Source organism: Synchiropus splendidus, chromosome 16, assembly GCF_027744825.2.
Source record: "Synchiropus splendidus isolate RoL2022-P1 chromosome 16, RoL_Sspl_1.0, whole genome shotgun sequence".
Lineage (NCBI taxonomy): Eukaryota > Metazoa > Chordata > Actinopteri > Syngnathiformes > Callionymidae > Synchiropus > Synchiropus splendidus.
The window spans coordinates 7,396,976-7,415,943 of record NC_071349.1 but is presented as its reverse complement, the minus strand read 5'-3'; the positions used below and the strand labels follow the sequence as shown (position 1 = coordinate 7,415,943).

The window sequence follows — 18,968 nt, the reverse complement described above, 5'->3', positions numbered from 1 at the left end:
TGTCAAGCAAACTCGATGGCGCTGTTTCAGCCGCTCTGGCTTGCAAACCCCACCAGATATTTGCAGTCTCTGATGGGCCTCCAGGTTCTTCCTGCTCCAAGAGTTCCCTGCTCCAGACCTCACTCTGACGAGCAGACTGCAGTGAAGAGAAGCACCTGCACCAGTGTTGACCTCTAACCACAGCTGCTCCACCGCGCACATGACGTGGATGAATGAAGAGGACAGCGGCAGTTATTGGGAATCCCGTGTCACTGCAACGCCACCCAGTGGTTAAAAGGAATATTTTAAGACATTGTTAGGAATATTTCCCTCAAACATTCCAGCAGTTTTAGAGTGAAATGATGAGGAAAGTAGTTTATCATAAGTAGAGTTAGGAGGTTGAAGTCCCCTCTCATTGTGTGGACACTCCGTTGTCTGAAGTTCCTGGCATTGTCCTGGTAAGCAGCGCTGACTTCCATCCCTGTCAGAGGGTTTACCCGAAGAGTTCCCTCTTCTCTCCACCTGCTTGTCCTCCTCTCACTCACGGATCTGTATTCCACCCAAAGGGGCTGGAACCTTGTGAGCCGCGGCTCGGTTGTGTGTCAACTGGACACAAAGAGAACACCAGGCTTTTCTTTACGCATGCGGGACCAGGGTTTTATTCCTAACCAGTTTATAAAAATAAAATACAAAATAATTTAAAAACAAAGGAGAAATAAAACACTGTACATCCATATGATACAAATAATAGGATTAGCATCACTTACAGGTATATACAAGTTACATTCCTCCACCGAGACGAGAACATTTCCAAACAATGTCATTGAAACGATAATAACGATGGACGTAAAATAATAAGAGGAAACCATCCATGAAACAACCGTGGTCAAGTATTGTTCAGGTAAACCCCAGGTGTGGTCTCGTGAGTTAAAGCCTTCGTTCAGCATGAAGACAACACTGATGTCCACACAGCTCTCCTTCCTGTCTGCTCAGAGGTCATGACTGACTCACCATAGTCTTGATGTTTCCACCCTTGATGCTCATGCTCTGGATTCTCCTCCCAGACACCCCAAACCTGACCCTCTTCCCAAACAGAGATGATCAGACTGACTCTCCCTCTTGTCCTCACAGAGATGAGGTCTATCCTCACCACAGGGGTGTCCAGACTCTTCTCACCAAGGGCCAAATATAATGAGGTCAATATGGTCAACCAGAAATTCTGTGACCCTAACAATCGAAAGAAATGCAGCTGATCTACTTGATAAACTTATTTAGAACACTTCAGATCAAGACCAAAACAGCTGACACCTGAAGGTGTTGCTCTTTGGTTGCTCAACATCCACTGGACCAATGGGATTGTCTCAAAAAGACCCGCAGTATGCTTGAAAGGACATTTGTTCATTTTAGTAACAAGCGTTTCACCTTCTCCACTTCACATGTGGAGTCTAATGAAGGGCCACAAATGGCCCCTGAGCCAGACTTTGGACACCCCTGAATTAAGATGCCATCATGTGACCCTGCATCTCTGTCAGAGGCCTCCCTGGTCATTCAGTTTCTTCAGCACCCTCAAAGGGATGGTGGGGTCCAGCTCACTGTCCCAGCTACTAAGGGCATGAGGCAGGGACACACTTGACAGGCCAACAACTGCACTCCACGTTTTTGGACAGTGAGAGGAAACCAGAGTGTCCAGTGCAAACACATATTAGTCATGACAGTTCCACAGCAGCTCTCGTAAGAAAGGTCCACTTCAGTGAGGACAGAACCAAGCAGAACCACCACCCATGCTCCATCACTCAGGCTCCGAGGTTGGCTTCGGAGAACCTCAGTAAATTTCGGGGGTCCCTGATGACCAAACCCTGTATAATCGCTGAGCACGTCGTAATCCGCCTTTTCTGCGACAGACGAGTGAAAGGCACGAGCAGGAGCGGCTTCCTCCGGGCCTCCAGTCGGCACCGGCGGAGGAGCGTCACACAGACGGTCCAAAACACACACTGTTCAGTCATCCTTCGTGGAGCAGAGGGGGCCAGAAGGGACACATTAAGGCTGCTGATTGGACAAGTCATTGGAGCTTCGCCGTCACTTCCGGACGTGTCAAACACACTCCAGCGGTCCTTCCCTTTCCAAAGTACATTCCAGGATCCATGAAAAGTATTTGGCAAACGTGACTCTCTTTTCTTCACAGCAACCCATCCCTCCCTCCCCCCTTGATAAATCACAGATTTGCAGCATGTTATCAGGAGGGCAGCGTGACAGTGAAGCCTCACTCGATGGCTCAGCTCGGTGGATCATGCATGGAGAAGCTTATCGTACAAGGAGCGGGACACAGTCCCATTAGTGCGCGAGTAAACACCGGATACACAACACATGGTGAACATCAGGAAGCATTTGTACATCTGGCCTTTTCCTCATCAACATTCACTCTGCCATACAGGACGCGCTTCAAAGTAGCTGCAGTGGTTAACATCAGAGGACTCCATTATTGCTCTCAATTCTATTGATAAATCAGTCATGTTGGAAGTCGCTTTAAATGAATGTTATTCATGTATTTACAACCAAGCGTTTCAGAGCGTGAAGGCAGCATTGTTCACTGGCTCACAAGGAACTAATTTCTTTGTTTGGACTGAGAATCATCTTCAAACTGAACTGCAGGGTGAAGCTAGCACAAATGCTGAGCCACACTGTGAAGACGCCAAAATCTGACACTCTTTTCTGGTGACTTCAGCCGTTTATCATCCGAAGGTCAAAGGTCGTGTTGATGCGCAGGAAATAAATAAGCATGTTACGTTGTGAATTTCAGTTTCGCTATCAGAGGAGTGAGGCGTGGCTATGCTAGCTGTGAGATCTGCGTCACTGAGATCAGCTCTACCTGGAACTCACTTCCCAGACTCGCCGGTTCTGTGCATGGATTTGTAAGATCATGATGATGAACACCCAAAACCTTGAGACCACTGTTCTCAGTGGTGGGGAGTGGAAGGTGAGGAGAGGAGCTGAGTAGAGCTGAGCCAAAAGACAGAGCTCTCAAAGCTACAATTCGCTCCGAAGCACTGTAGGAAAAAGTCAAGTGACTCCCCCCCCCAGAATGACTGACACAAACCTCCCTGCTAACTGGGAGGAGGTCCTGGGTCAGACCGACAGACGCTCTCTCTTGGATAGAAACATGAATATCAGGGGACGAGACCCCACTTCAGGGGTGCAGACAGAAAATTCAGCTTCTACGCTCCTCAGATTCATCCTTGCACATTTTTGCAGCTTTATTTTTATCAACTTCATTTCGTGTTGAACATTTTAAGGCTCAAGAGGGTTCTGCCGCTCGCAGTGGTTTCTATTGTCAAACCAAATATTGTTTCACTTATTTACTGTTTGCATGTTTTCCTCCACACTTTACTTCCAAATAAAGTTGTGAATCTCAATACTGCTGGAGAATGTAAGTGCTAACAGTGGCAATAGGTCGTGCGCATCAAAGCTTTAACAGGAATGATCATCAACCAGTCATCAATTATGAATATTCACTTCAGATTCAAGGTCCCATATTATGCTTGTCGAGGGATTTCAGATAGTTTCAGGAGTCTGACCACAAAGCACTGCAGCACGTTTCCTTTCATAAGCTCCTCAGCGCACGTCTGCATATGTCTCCGCCCCCTGTGTTCTGAGCTCCAGCTCCAGAGCCGAGCAGATTTCTGGAACTGAAACAAGGTGATCGGTGAAGAGTGAGAGGTCGACGTCACCGTGACACAGGTTTTGGTGAAGGGGGCGGGGCTATTCCACCATAACAGCTGGAAAAACCACAACAGCAGACTGAAGCTGCTGAAATCCGTGTAGCATAATATGGGCCCTCTGATTCACTGCCTCCCTCCTGTGGCACCTCTGGGATTCTTCAAGTCACTGTCAGTTGCTGCCAGCCTACAATACTAGCTCTAGATTATTAAAGTGGTCGACCGTGAGTGACAGTCTTATTCCCTCTGTGTAATTCAGTAGGCACGAAAAGGTGTTCTCACTCTGGGGGCGACTGATTGTACAAGGGGGGTCACTCTGGACGTGGACGCGCCCCAGAGTCGGGCACGAGCGACACTATACAGTATATATCTGAGGAAACACAGCTGTACACAGGTCTGGGATTTTCACAGATGGCATCAAGTTAGCACGACTCACCTGGCCTCTGCGGCGTGGAGGCGTCAGGCTAATGCTAAATTAGTTACGCTGCTAGCAGCTCGCTTGTTATAAGTGCAGCAGTTCTCAACACCGACTCGTGGTTGGCGAGTCGACTGCGAGATGAACGGGAGGGATTTAATTTACAAACTTGGAGCAACATCCCTCAGAGGGTCGCAACATAAGCAGCACTCAACCAGGAAGACTCAAAGCGAGCCAGCGCACCTGCGAGCAGTTATCTGCCCAGTTTACTGGCACACTTGCTCTCGCGACTGCAACCTTTGCCCCTCGACAGGTGGAAGGGGGTTGTCCGAGCCTGGCGACCGCAGCAACCCTCCTGGTGGTAGGAGAAGATGCGGCGGGACGGCGGGGAGCCGGAGAAGCTGGGTGGCGAGCGGTTGCGGGCCAGGGAGAGCCCTCCTCCGCCGCCGCGGGAGGGGGAGGAGCTGACGGAGCGCTGCAGGGAGGAAGAGCTGCGCGGGGAGGCGCTGGAGCTGCGCATGTGGTGCGGGGAGCCGTTCAGGCTGCAGACGCCCGTTCGAGAGCCGCCATGTTGAGCTGAGGAGCGATGGTGGAGCGAGGAGCCACGGGCCCCGTGCACCAGCTGAGCGAGGCATGTTAGCAGGTCAGAGTCGCTGTTGCTGCCAGCTCGGATGCGGTAGCGCCTGAGCCTGAGAGGACAAAAACAAGGTGCGTTAATCAAGTTGTCCTGAGTTGGCATACAACACTACTGCACTATCACTACTGCAGTCTAGGGATGGGCGATAACTCATCATACACGATATACAGTATACCGGACAAAACAATCTCAGTGATGACAATTCTGCATCTCACGATAAATTTGATAAACAAGTGGCTCACTGGCTGCAGAGTGTGGTTCACGATCGTAGTTTTAACTTATATTTAATACAAGGAAACTTTGATAATGACTCTGAGTCTCTGGATCTGTGTTTATTTTATGAGATTTAGTGGTCCTCATAGGTTCTCTGACGCGGTCGTCTGCCTTGGTTCACATCAACACGTGCAGGTCTCCCGCTGCACTGGTGCCTCAGCAAAACACCCCGGTGAAAATAGTTGGATATTGGACGGAGCTCAGCTCCGGCATTGCCGGCGGTGTCCTCTTCTGCGTCACCATTAGGGTTCATTGATAACGGACACACTCTCACAGGCAGCGCTAATGCTACAACACAGCTCAATTTAACCCCTAAATAAATCTGGCAGAGCAGTCAGTCAGAAACCAGCGCCTTCTACCAGGGACGTGAAACACTGAATTTCTCATCTCTACATTTGGTTAACTATTATATTTAAACATAGACAAATAATGATGGAGACAAACTCCACTAACAATCAGAGACTGTAGTGTGTCCACCACATGGAATAGAATGAAAAGGTATTTATCGTGATATTTATTGCCAAAATGACAACATTTATTGTGTGTATATGTGTCCATAGTGCCCATCCCTACCACAGTCTACTTTTAGGATGTAATAAAAATTGCCCGGCGGGTGGCCCGGTCCTCAGCCCATGTGACTGGGATCGGTTCTGACTCTCTGGACACCACAGCTGGAGGATGTGCCAGAAAAGGGAAGGATAGACGATGTGGAAATCCACCAGCAAACTGCTTCTCAGCTTTGTGTTTTCAACAGTGCTTCAGCCAAGATGACTGAGCCAGTCCTTCTGTTCTACATTCAAAGCCATCATCTAAAAGGTCAGTTACCTATTCTCCACAGTGGACCGGCATGGTGGCTTCCCGGGTGGTGGTCTTGGGAGGAACTGGGAGGCGAGCTTCTCAGAGGAACCGCTGGAGTGAACCGGCCGAGGGATCCTGCTCTTGCGAGACAGAGGGCTGGAGGACGAGGACAGGGAAGCTGCATCGTCTCCCTGGCGGTCGGAGCGGGACCCCATGAGAGAGTCTTCATCTTGAGAGCGGTCGGACGCAGAGGACAGCGGATCTTTAGCCAGGGAGGCTACTTTGTTGGCCCGTCTGTCTGAGAGTGACGGCGAGGCGGTGGGAGAGGCCGCTGGGCCGTGATGGCTCGCCCTTTTCTGCAGCAGCTTTTCTTTGGCGGACCCTGGTGGCGGGGCCTCCAGCAGACAGGAGGGTTCCGGCACAGGGATGCGGCTTTGCCTCCTGCTGGGGTCTTTGCGCAAGGCTGTTGGAGAGGAAGCAGCGTTGCCACTGGTCTGACTGGAAGCTTGATTTACCCTTTCCGCCTCTTCTCTGACTGGTTCTGGCTCCGGGACACAGGGAGTGGAACCCGAGTCATTGTCACAGTCTTGAGGGTTTTGGGAAAGGACAGGTGGCGAGAGGCGGGGACTGGCAAAGAACTGCTTTTGCGGAGATCGAGGGCTATTTGGCGAGTGCGGGGAGGTCGGCGAACATGGAGAACGTAAGGTCGCGGTGCGATTGGTTGGAGAGCGAGGAGTGGGAGAGCGAGGTGAGCTTGGGGACGACATCCGACTTGGCACAGGACTTGGAACTTTGGTGTGACTATCTCCATTGACCACAGTCTCTGCAAGGGGATCTGTCGGTGACCCCGGATTGGTGGGCACACACTCCTGCGGGGAGCAGATCTCTGCTGAGCGCTGAGCTTCAACCTCACCACACCTCTCCAACAGGAGGCACTGTGGAGCGCTATCTGATCCCGACTGGGAGGACAGCCTACAGGGCCGCTGCGCCGTCAGCTGTAGGGGGGAGCAGGAGCAAGAAGTGGGGGAGCAGAAAAAAATGAGTGTTACTACACAAATCAGACGCACAGAAGTCTGGAAATAGTGTCATCAGTCTGTTGCTGAGAGACCTCAGCAGGTGGTGCTGTCGATCTGCAGCAAGAGCCTCATGAATAGAGGAGAAATTTTGCTTGAATATGGGTTTATCAATGATGATTAGTTTGGCAACAGCATGCAGGACCATAGCTACCATGATCGGAGCCAAACACACAAGTGCTATGGCAGTGTGAGTCAAGCTGTGAGTACTAAACCAGCAAGTAGGACAGGAAACGTTCACGCAACTTGGCAGGGGGCTTCAGCGAGGAGAGGGTGAGGAAGAGATAGAGGGAGAGAGAGAGGAAGAGGAAGACAGAGAGGACAAAGACAATCTGAAACAAAAGAGACCATGCACCTGGAGTCATGACTCGACATTCCCAACACACATGCCACAAAAAGACAAACCCCTACTCAGATCACAAGGAAACACGTCTGACCCATGCTGTCTGGCCTGCACAATGCACTTCATGGGTTGGAGGGGAGAACTGCCTGACAGAGAACAGCCAACTCAATGGAAGGAGCAAATCAAACCAAAAAGATGGAATGATGACAGAGACAGAGGGATGAGGCCTGTGTCTGCTGACTCTTCACCTGCTGAAGCTGTGCTCGAGTGATGCGGATAACTGAGGGGAACTTGGTGTTGGCAGCGTCTGCCGGGATTGTGGGGAGCTTCCTACGACCGGGGGAGCGGACAGCGGGGTTAAGGTTATGTGGTGCCGCGGCAGGAGCGTGACAGGAGGAGGAAGCCAACTGGCGCTCTCGTTTCTGCTGCTCGGCAGACTGGCTGCGTCGGATGCCGGGGGACTGGTGCTGATGCAGCGGGTCCGACAAGGTGGCCAGGAGGGTGTGAGGGCTCGGGGAGCGTAGCGGGATGGGGCTGGACGTTCGAACGGCAACCTCCTCTGGCAGGGACGGAGGAGAGGTGGGGAACTAGCAGAGGGGAAGGAGACAAGCGAGGAGGTGAAGGAGTGAAGGACAATGAGGAGGTGTCACAGAAGCTGTTTCACTACAAAGAGATCTGGTTTCCAGTGAAGTCTAAGATGTTTGATCTGTGCTAAATGGGTTGTGCAGACAGACCTGGTTTAAAAGGCCACATTAAGCACAAGGGACTCTCAGCAATTGTCTCATTGATCTTCTAGATCCAGCAACAGGCTCTCATTCATCCAAGTTGCAGGATTTAATCTTAAAAATGTGTAAATCCTTCATCCAGATTTATCAATAAGCTGGCTGGCTGAAACACGCTCATGCTAGCAGGTCCATTCAGGTGGACATCTTTGGAGATGTGGGGCTTTAGTGAGGAGCAAATCATTCCTAGCTGCGGTCTTGTTGAGGGTGGATTTTGAAAGTGAATTTGTTGGAAATTAAAAATAGCAAAAAAGCAAACAAAGTCACTTAAAAGCCAAATTATAATTTGTAAGAAACAAATTGCAAAAAAATCCCAATCCAACCAAGATTGCAAAGGTGCAAAAGATCTGCTGCAAATGAAGCGTTTCAAAGCTGGTTCTCCCTGTGTTGTGATCTGACAGACCCAAAGCAAGTGGAACACTCTTCCAGAACTTAGTAACCAAGCAGACAAACTAGAGAGGATGAGACTGATGCGTCTTACCATCGTACAATACAAGTATAATGTGAATAAAGTCTGTTCATGTTTGTCGCATACAGAAGAGGCAGTTGTGTGGGAGGGCTTACCTGAGTGAGGACTCCCTCAGCCAGAGCTTCAGCCGGGCTGGTGGGAGTGACCGGGGCCAGAGCCCCAGCAGGACCCACACTAAGTTCCAACTTATCCACTTTTGTACTTCCCTTTGAAGACCCCAAGCTTTCCTGTTTGGCTTTTCCTGAACTGGGGCTTGGACACGCAGGAGACTGCTCCCCAGGATGGAGGATTTCTGGTTCCTCATCGTCCTCCTCTGACGGACTAGATGAAGCCTTGGCACCAGGGGAACCACTGGGACGGTCCACCATGACCCATTCCCTTGAATCAAAGTCTTGCCGTCCTGAGCTCAGATTGAGGGCCACAAACCCTCCACTGCTCACCGCCGCCTCTCCATGATCTAAAGAACCAGGGGAAGGTGGCTTCGGGGACGCCCCTCCAGAAAGGAATTCCTCATCGTAGTGCCAGACCCTGTCAGGCAGCGCTCCACCCGACTGAACATCCACCACTGCTGCCCCGTCAAGCTCTTTCTCCAGCCTTAACTTTGGTGAACTGCAGAAACAACCAACACCACATCAGCTCCACCACAACGTCTCGGTCTTGCTCCTGCACCTGTAGTCACAATTCTCAAATGAACTTCTTACCTGGCCTCCAGGAAGCGTTCTGGACTTGGCTTCGAGTCCAGGCTCAGTCTTTTCTCCAGCTCAAAACTGTGGATGTTGCGCAGCTTTCTCAACAGCGGAGCGTCGCGGTCTGCAGCGGCCACATCTGACAGCAGCTTCACAGGAGAGCCCAAGCTCTGGCCAGCGAAGGGGCTTTGGTGTCCGTGGTTGTTGAGGTCCACCTCCTCTGCTGCGGCCTGCTCCGAGGAGTTCAGTGAGTTTGTGAGAATCATTCTGCATGCTGGACGATGCACCCACCTTCCAGACCGCACTCCTCACTCGATTTCTGTTCCGATCCAACTCCTCCCAGACGTCAGCCTCTTGGTTGCGATGTGGAAAACCAGGTGACCCGATCAAGCGCTCAGGACCAGGATTGTTCTCCACGTCACTGAGCTGCTCGTCCTGCAACACCTCGTCCGTGTTCTCCTTCATCAAGTCGCCCGGGATCAGGGAAGCATTCGCCATGCTGCGGAAGAGAAGAGCGTGAGGAGTTAAAAACAGCCCCTGAAGTAAAGGAGATCATCAGGTGAAAACGCACCCCATGTGGGCCGGCGTGAGGCGCGTGTGATGCTGCGGAGTCGTGGCGCTAGCGCTGATGGTCAGGGAGCCGTCGGTGCCGGTCCGCTCCCAGTCATACGGGTCGTTTTCCACCACATTGTACGTCTTCATGCTGTTGTCAAACACTGACATCAGCAGCTGAGAAGAAGCAACACCTTAGCTCCAGCAGTGATCCAGCATGAGACCAACACCAGCGACCCACAGCTACCTGGTAGTCGGGCTTGGTGAAATAGTCCAGATTGGAGATGTGTTCCAGGAAAACACCAAACTCTGCTGGAAGGTGCTTGAGCATCAGGCGGTGGTCGTACGTGTCCTTCAGTTTACCCACGTGCTCCTTCAAAACACCTGGCTTCATTAGCAGCTTCATCGATGAGAAAACAGCTGGGATTCAGCCATACCTTCTCCTTGATCTTTCTCCAGGGCAGCTGGCCGACCAGAAACTCCACCAGCATGTAGAAGAGGGACCAAAGGTCGTCATGGCGACCCATCTCCTGTTTAAAAAAAGAAAAGACTGGTTTCAAGAGGATTTTTCAGTTTGTGGAGTGAAAAGGTGGCACTGACCTTGTTCTTGTGGGCGTTGACAGAGGCGTAACGGACGGTTCCTCGGAAACCTGCCACAGGCCGAGGCTGAGACGACACACATGTCACATGTCTGAACGAACTGACAACACTAGCAAGATGCTACAGAGCAAGACACTCACAGGTCGAACCTCCTGGCTGGAGTTTGTGAACTGGCGGGCTAATCCAAAGTCCAGCATGTAGCAGGTCCGGCACGTAGTGGGGAAGCGACCCATAGCGAAATTGGACTGAGGCAAAAACAGGGTGAGAAAGGTTGAGGTTACATCCATCTGGAGTTGACATAAACACAAGATGGACTCACAGGTTTAATGTCACGATGCAGAAAGCCAACCGAGTGGATGCTCTCTATGGCTTCCAACATCTGCCGGCCCAGACGCAGAGTGGTGCTGATGCTGAAGGTGGCGCGGGTCATGCTCCTCCTCAGGTCGGCCAGATTACGACCCTGGATGAAAGAGCCACCATGGGAACACAGCCGCTAACACGGGTCACTACTGCAGTTACACACAAGTCAGACTGAACAGCTAAACAGCGCTTTGCTCCCTCTTACTCTCCAAGCAACGTGACAGCCAATTGACTGTAGGAGTACAAGACACAAACCTTCATGACATAGTAAAGCTCTAAAATGACACAAATAAACAAACAGCGTTTATGAATCTGAACTGAACTGTTGTACATATCTACAGCAACAGACTTTAATTCTTCACTTTTCAATGAGAGCTGATGACAGTTTTCAACATACATGTGCATGTCATGCATCTCTCGTTGAACCTCAGGTGAACCTGGTCTGTGCTTCAGTCCACCCAGTGCACAAGAGTCAGCGCAACAACAGCCTGAGATACAGTATCTCATCTGAATTTTCTCCATCGCACAACCCTCTGAGAGGAGTTATGGTCATTTGAAGAATACATGTTGAAACAAGTCAGCGGCAACAGGGTTTGTTTTCCTGCACTTCTGCACCTCGTGTATTAGAGTCCTGCTTGTTTCGTGTTTAAAAAGGCTCAGTGTTTGTTTCCAATCTCGTGACTGTCACTCACACACAGCACATTCTTCTGTGACCAAAACAACCACGCTGGCACAGAAAACAAGCCAGCGCGGCTAATCACTGATGACCTGCAGATGCTTCTCCAGTGCTAATGCTCAGCTGCTCGTGAAGGACCTTGACTCAGCTCTGAGAGTCGTTTGAGTACGAGGAGAAACCAACCTTCACGGTGCCTCGTCCATGAGATGACACCAGAGGGATGCTCACCTGCAGCTCCATCACCACGTAGTTGAACCGGTCGTTGCGGCCACATCCCACAAAGCGGCACACGTGGTTCTTGCCTAAAAAGAAGAGAGAAATAAAGCCACTTGAGCTGTGATCATGTGATGCGTTGGACTGACTGACAGGCTCGCTGAAAAGCTCAGCAAGGATCCTAAAAATAGTTTTTAATATTGGCCCAGGTCTGGGCTCAGGAGGGATTGCTGCCCACTCATCCCGCCACGGATGGAGAGAAATCCTCCACAGGCGTGGCTCCTGACCTCTGAGTTCAAGGACATAGCTAGGATGTCTTGATGTTTCCAGATGATGGACTGGAAATAAGGCGGTGACAGAATGTGACTGAATATTAAGCGCTTTACTCCTGACAGGTCTCATTTATAGTTTTAAAAGGTTGAGTGGATTCATCTCAAACTCGTGCTGACCAGCACAAAACTCTCCACAGAGAGTTACTAGCTTGTACTGACATTTAGAACACTTTGTTTTTAATGTTCCAAATGCTTTTCTGTTCTGAACGACACTGAGAGCCGTAAATGACGCCCCTCCGGTTTGTACTGGTTCGCTGTCAGCAACCTTTGGTTTCCACTGAGTCGCTGCTCAAGTCACCATCACAGGTGTTTTTCCCCTCAACGCATATCCTAGACCAAGGGTGTCATACTTGCGGTCCACAGGCCATTTGCGACCCTCAGGATGCAGCTTTGCGGCCCGCCGATGAAGGTCCAATTTTACCCTAAGAGTGGCCCCCACACGCTCCCATTGGTCCAAAGTGAGAGGCTTAGAAAACACTGGACAAGTGAATTCCAAATGACAACTTTTTGGCTATACCTTGGAAGCACTTTTATTACAGTGCAAAACCACCAAACAACTGAAATACAATTCATGTCATTGACACACTGCCATTATTACCACATCTGATTTTAACATTATGACCAGATGACATCCATATAAAAGGGTAAAAGAATTGGGACAGTTGGCATTTAGCAGAAGGCTAGTGAGATCATTCAGTCCTTCAGTGCACGATGCGACACCTCAAGACACATGGTCTGATGTTTGTGGATTGTTTGACTTGGTCCGTTCTATTGTCCCTAAGGTTAAGGTTAAGTAGAATTACCAGCATGTATTCATTTAATGCAAATAAACAGCAACATCAAATGAGGCAAAATGACCACTCGCCAGATTAAAAAACACTGCGTTTGAGCACCGTGCGCTGCATTTGTTAAGTCTTCTCTCTGCTTATATTCATCTCTGTTTTGGCATTCATTCCATCAGAGTTCAGGCGGATGTCGAGTCAACAGTTTCTACTGTGCAGCTGAGCTCCTCAGCTGTGTTTTGAGGGTCTGGAGCTGACTCTGATCTCAGGTTACGTTCGTGTCCCTTGGGAAGCCGCTGAGACACACGGTCCCCGGCCGCAGCCATTAGCGAGCGAACATGATCCCCGACCATTGATTTCCCCTCACAGCGAAGAAAGGAGAGGGCGCATTTAAAGGCAGGAAGGAGGACGCTGAGGAGCAGCCTTGGATAAGAAACAGGGTGTGTCGTTGGATCATGTGTTCTTTTCAGAATGAAGCCGTTTGATCGACACAGATGCTCACACCTCAGTGCGTCAGGGGAAAGTCTGACTGCACTGCTCACGGTAATGACCACGCACGTCCGTTCTCTCTCTCAGGGGATCTCAAACAGTCGTTGTTCTGAAAAGTTACCAAATCCTCTCAGGTCATTTTCACTCACCCTGCAGTTTCTTCAGCACGGCCACCTCCATTTTCAGCACCTGCTTTGGTTGCTGGGCAGACTCCACCTTCAGTGCCACGTTGGCCCGAGTTAGAAGGTCCAGCGCTTCGTAGATCTCTCCAAACCCCCCGCCCCCGATCTTCTTCGTCTAGAGCAGGATGACAGACAGAAGAAACTGCGGTGAGACAGTGAGCAGCTCAAGTGAGAGCAGCGCGACATTAGGGGCACCAGTTTCATTCAGGAGTAGCATTCAGGTTCTGATGCCTTCATAGGAAAACAGACAATAAGAAGAGCCATTCAATATAGAGGCAAAAGACTCACAGATCTTCACAGGCAACGGTTTGAAGCTGCGGCACACTAACAAGCTGAATCTGATGTGTTCTAGTTCTGAGCACGCTGCCTTCAGATGAACTCACATGTCATCACCTGCAGCTCTCAGCTCTCATCCTGACCTTGGCTGTCCTTGGTGCCGCAGCAGAGGTCAGGATGAGCTGCAGCATTCTTATGTAACTTGCTTCTTCCCCAGACAGGACCGGCCCTCTGGGGACGTGGCACCAGCACCAGCAGAAACGTGGTCTAGTTTTAGCCCATGACTCTACAGGTAACCAGCCATTGCTCCTTCAACAAAGCCACGCTTGTGTGCGGAACAAGGAGCCGCGCTGAGGCGCGGAGAGCTGCGACAGCGCCAGCCCACAACACCACTATTGTCAGGATCAAACATGTCACTCACCACTTTCCATCGTTCCTTCACCACCGAGTGCACGCTGAGGATGTCAGTCTGCTCCACTCCCCCGCTCATCCCGCCTGAAGAAACCTACTGATGTCTTCACTGCTTCACCCCAGCTGCTTCAGATTGGGAAGGGCATGGTGGAGCTGATGGAGAAGCCTAAGGAGAGGCAGAGGAAGAGATGAGAGCCAAACATACCACCACCAACATGGATCTCAGAAATGTCCCCCAGCACAGGGGCCATGTTTCAACCCATTGTCACGGTCTATTGATCTCCAGCATGAAAAGGCGGCATGTCTGTCAGAGCACATTTCATTCATGGCCCAGATGTGGAAAACATGAGGACTGGGGCCCGACTGAACCAACAAGAGCTCAGTCATCTGGGAGAGTCTCATGGCAGAAGCACATGGACAGCAGCCTGATGTGGCAGCTCTGCAGAGATGCCCAGCAGGGGGCAGCAGAGTCCGGGCCTCTTTACTTTAGCTGCTGCCCACCCGACCCAACCGCAGTTAAGAAACAGGAGTGAAAAATAATAGAACAAATATAAAGTCTACATAAACAAAAACAACTTGAGAAATGAAGATGAATTGAAAGTGTTTTCAGGGAAGTATTAAGTCACAAAAGTGTGTTTGTGGCTTCACAAGAATCAATCTGAGTGAGGTATACGAATACGAAGAGTTGCAGAGAACAGATGTGAAATGAAGAGCAGGAATCATCCCAATTGTTGCATGTCAGCAATGTCCCTCAGCACACAGCAGTCCTGCTGGAGCGCCACCATGAGGGAGGAATGTTTCTCAACAGAATGAGTTTCTGTAATAAGCACCAAAATCTTCTGAGAAACTGCTGAATTCTACACCAACGTCACGGACGGCCCTCCATCCTCTGCCAATCAAACGGAACTCACCATTATATTATACTCAGTTATGTAACTCCTTTCCAAAATGGCTGCAAGACGTGACCCCCCCCCCCCATCGAGAAGGCAATCAACCCCATCATACAGTGGGGCGAAGTGAACTGATGAGGGTGAGAGAAAATTGTTTTTAGATGAGACTGCAGTGCAGCGTCAGCCGTGACAGCAACCCAGGTCCAGAGCCAGCAGCTGAGCGGCCTTGAAGTCGACACTTCAAACCCCCCCAACGACACCATGTCAAGAGGATTCATCTCATCAAAAGCACCACGACTGCAATACTCCTTGAACCACAGTCGCTGGTGACCCTGTCCATGTTGTATAATTCATGTGTTCATGCACAGATCACTCACTCATGGGGGTTAGAAAGAGCAAAGACCTAATGTTCACACAGAGGGGAGGCATGTCCTTCCCTCTAAGCTCTTGCTCCCCAAGATTTCAAACTTGGGAGACCTTTCAGGGTTCTACCCTGCAGTTAGCAGGAGTTTAAGTCAACTTGACACGGCACACAATGTCAGCACTCCCTCACCGTCTGCACTGGACGCCGCCTTTTAAGGTGGACTCAAACTAGTATGACCCCTTCTCCCACGGACCACCCGTGCTGGGAACAACTCCTGGGCTGAACCCCAAATTTCTAAAGCGATAACCTCAGTGCGGAGCATCAGCAGGACGTGTGACTTACGGCATCACGGCGAGGAAGACTTCAACTTTAGAAACATGAGCAAGTCAGAAAGGTGGATCACCAGGATAGGTGCCCTTTAAAATAAATGAATATATGACATCACCATGGTGACTTCAAGGTCACACTTTAAACTTTGATCTCCTTCCTCTGATGACACTTTAAATCCAGCGAATCTGATGGCCTCAGGTTTCTGCTCTACATGCCCCTGGTGTTGAGTCAACAGTCAGAGCGACTGGAGTTATAGCAGTTGTACTGCTTCTTCAGAACCTCCAGTGAGATCAGTGAAATTCTAAGCCAACAGACACCTTGTTTCAGACTGGCAGATGTTGCTACTGTTTCTGCAAGGCTGTTTCACGATTGAGACCTTGTGAATCTATGATTGTGTCCCCCCGCCCACACAAGAGTGGCGATCACGCCATCCTCTTCGTTCAGATCAAAACTTGATTTGATCTTCTCGCTCCACAGTGTTTCACAGTGTTGGACGGCAGAGGGGGAACCTGCTCAACACTAGAGGGGTGAAGGCTGTATTAAGGTCCTGCTTTAGGGACCCTTCCTCCCTCATGGTTCCCTCCACAGAACACACACCTGTGTCCTCCCACGAACCAGTGTTCGGACTCAAACCTGTTCCTTCACGTCACCAGAAACACTGCAGACCTGGCAACAAATAAACCGATTCATGAAACTAAGGTTCCTCTGTGAATCATTTCCCTGACCCCTGCGTCTCCATGGCGACCGCTGAGCTGCACGGCTTTCTTTTGCTGACGGCAGGTTTGTCATCTCATGTGCCCTTTCCTTCTGCTCCGTCTGAAGTGTAAGAGCTGCAGCAACTGCCTCTAAACCGTAGGAAGGGCCTGCCCCGCATGTTGGGCTACTGTCCTGTACTGACAGGACCAGTTCTGGAGAGAAGCCTGCTGATCCCAGCAAGAGCCAGTGGAGGCAACAGCACCACAGAACTCACTCTCCCTCACAATAATATATAAACATCAGGCTATTGAGCTGTTCCCCAGTTGGAACGCCAGGAAGCAACCATCCAGGAGAGATCACCAAAGGTGGAAGGAGGTCGGTGAAGGGTGTGTTCCAATAACAGGAGAGTCACATTACAAATCCTTCCTGGGAACATGGAGCCTGAACTGGAGGATCCGGACGAACAAGCTGACCAAGCTGTCGGACAGAGGTGTAATGGACCTCGCTGACGATAATGGATAAAGGAGTTCCAAAATCTGAGGAATCTAAACAGTAACATGACGAGCCACGTCTCTCTGACCCATCCTACCGTCGGTTGGTTTCCAGTCAGCCTCAACACCAACGGGACGTCAGTGGCTCGCTCAAGTTGTAGTCTAGAGACGCACAGCGCCACATTCGAATGTGACTCTGGCATTGACTCAGGTTTTCAGTCCTCGTCACTGACACACGCGACGCACGCTGAGCGACTGCAGACAAGCGCAACAGTTTGAGGGCAGTAGATTTTGACACCATCACCAGTCATCTCTGATGCGAATCCAAAAAGCTCTGCATAAACAGGGCTGCACCCGCATCTCTGCTCTCGCTCGAATAGAGCAGCCACAGTGATGATGCTGGACGGGTCTGCGGCTGGGAGGACGCGGAGCGAGTTGTTACCACAGCAGACTGAGTCAGGCGCGTCCACGCGCACTGGAGCACGCACAGCGGCGGGGAAGAATCCTCGGACAGTACGCAGCTTTAAACACCGATTCCCCGAGGGGGATTAGAGACCGGGCCGGTGGGCTTTACCTCCGCGCAGCGTCCGTCCAGGAGAACAGCCGGGTGTGGTTACACAAGCTCCAGAACCCGAGGCACGGACGACGTCGAGCGGAATCCCATGTTCGGGAGCGCAGTCCCGACGGTGGAGGGCACGCCGTCGCTGTCGCGCGAGCGGAACCGGGTTGCAGGAAGAGGAATATGTCTGTCAGCGAGCGTCCCTTTTCTCCTTCTGTTTGTCACCTCAGCATCTCTGCGGATCCGTGACGTGACGTGACGTGACGTGACGGCGCTCCGATGGTCGTCATCGGAGCTGCGCGCGCGCCCCCGAGAGATCAACCCTCGCAACAGCTCGACCGCGCGCGCCTGGCTCTTTAACGCGCGATCGCGGCTGCCACTGTCGCGCTCCTCGTCTGACATCTTGGTGGCCTTTGACTTAATTATTTTATTTAATAGAGCCCCTTGTGTGGTGAGATTGAGCAAACAAACGTGCCTAAAATAGTCACGATTTGCTTTTATTCCCACACGAAGCCGTTGGTGCAATTCACACAAGAACCACAAGAGGGCGCACTGCTGAGAGGTTCCTTATGGTCTTGAGTGTTTGGCTCCGGTTTCATTCCCTCCCTTCATGAAGAACAAGCATTGGAAATGTGATGCGATTCTTGCGCTGTCCGTCCAGGAGAGACTCAAGGTGTAGGCCAACTGTGTCTCCTGAGGATGCCTCACTGGTGAGGTGCTCTGGTTCGGAGGAGCTCTCTGGAGAGGTGGGGGTCTAGGCCTCTTCACCCAAAGATTCAGATGCTACAAGTGACTTTTCAGTCTATGTGTGTGTGACCCATAGGAGGAACCTGTGAAGTCCAATAACGTTGAAATGTTTAATACCGAACAAACAAGAAGAACGTTTATCATACTACACAATAGCGGCAATATAATGGTAATATAAGTATAGAAGAGCTCATCAGAAATATAACTCGGTATTTTTAACGAACACTGGACTGGTAAATCACGTGTTTAGCATCTGGGTAAAAAAAACATTCGCACACATAAATCATTTTGTAACAATAAAAAAATACAACAACTATAACAGCAGAATACATCATTGAGTTTTTTTGTGAATAAAATGAGGACAAGAGGAAGTGAAGTCACAGTCTCGTGTGTGGTTTTGAATGATTGTCACATGGACCATTCGGCATGACACTTGAGGTTGTATTGTGTAATCCCTTTGTCAGGTGAGCGAGGGCTGCGGAGTTAAAGACGTGTTGTTTGGACGTATATGTGAGGATAAAGGAGGATATGACAGTACATTTATAATAACTGGCGCTCGGAGTTAAGTGTGTTGGTTTGGCTCCACAGCGAGCGCTCCCGCAAAATCGATGATAAAAACAAAACACTAAATCCAATTGCGTGTTGCGGTCGCCGCCCACTCGCGTGTCACGTGACGGTGACGTAAGGGCTGCAGCCGGTCACTGCTCGGTGGCTCCAGCAGTTAGCAGCAGTGACAACGCTGGCCGATCCGGTGTGTCGCCGCATAAATGTTGTTCAGCGGAAGTGTATAAAGGGGAAGAAGTGCTCGCACCTGCTCCCTTTAAATGTATGTGAAATAAATGTAAGAAGA

The 18,968-nt window shown here is 50.5% G+C and overlaps 1 protein-coding gene across 3 annotated transcripts; it reads right to left on the bottom strand.

Moving 5' to 3' along the window:
* Positions 1–356: 356 nt before the first annotated feature.
* ttbk2a (tau tubulin kinase 2a) lies at positions 357–17,633 on the bottom strand. 3 transcript variants are annotated; one of them, XM_053844679.1, is made up of 16 exons: positions 17,387–17,633; positions 14,052–14,207; positions 13,322–13,469; positions 11,585–11,658; positions 10,640–10,780; positions 10,461–10,565; positions 10,321–10,386; positions 10,158–10,250; positions 9,968–10,093; positions 9,740–9,897; positions 9,460–9,667; positions 9,184–9,398; positions 8,578–9,091; positions 7,480–7,818; positions 5,843–6,810; positions 357–4,796 (listed from the first exon to the last, which is right to left on the bottom strand). In XM_053844679.1, the coding sequence occupies exons 2-16, from the start codon at positions 14,118–14,120 to the stop codon at positions 4,361–4,363; spliced, it is 3,660 nt and encodes a 1,219-aa protein (XP_053700654.1). In that variant the 5' UTR covers positions 14,121–14,207; positions 17,387–17,633; the 3' UTR covers positions 357–4,360. The 3 variants fall into 3 exon arrangements, with proteins under 3 accessions (XP_053700654.1, XP_053700655.1, XP_053700656.1); XM_053844680.1 differs by lacking the exon at positions 17,387–17,633 and adding an exon at positions 15,638–16,852; XM_053844681.1 differs by lacking the exon at positions 7,480–7,818 and having other exon boundaries at positions 363–4,796.
* Between the last annotated feature and the right edge of the window lie 1,335 nt (positions 17,634–18,968).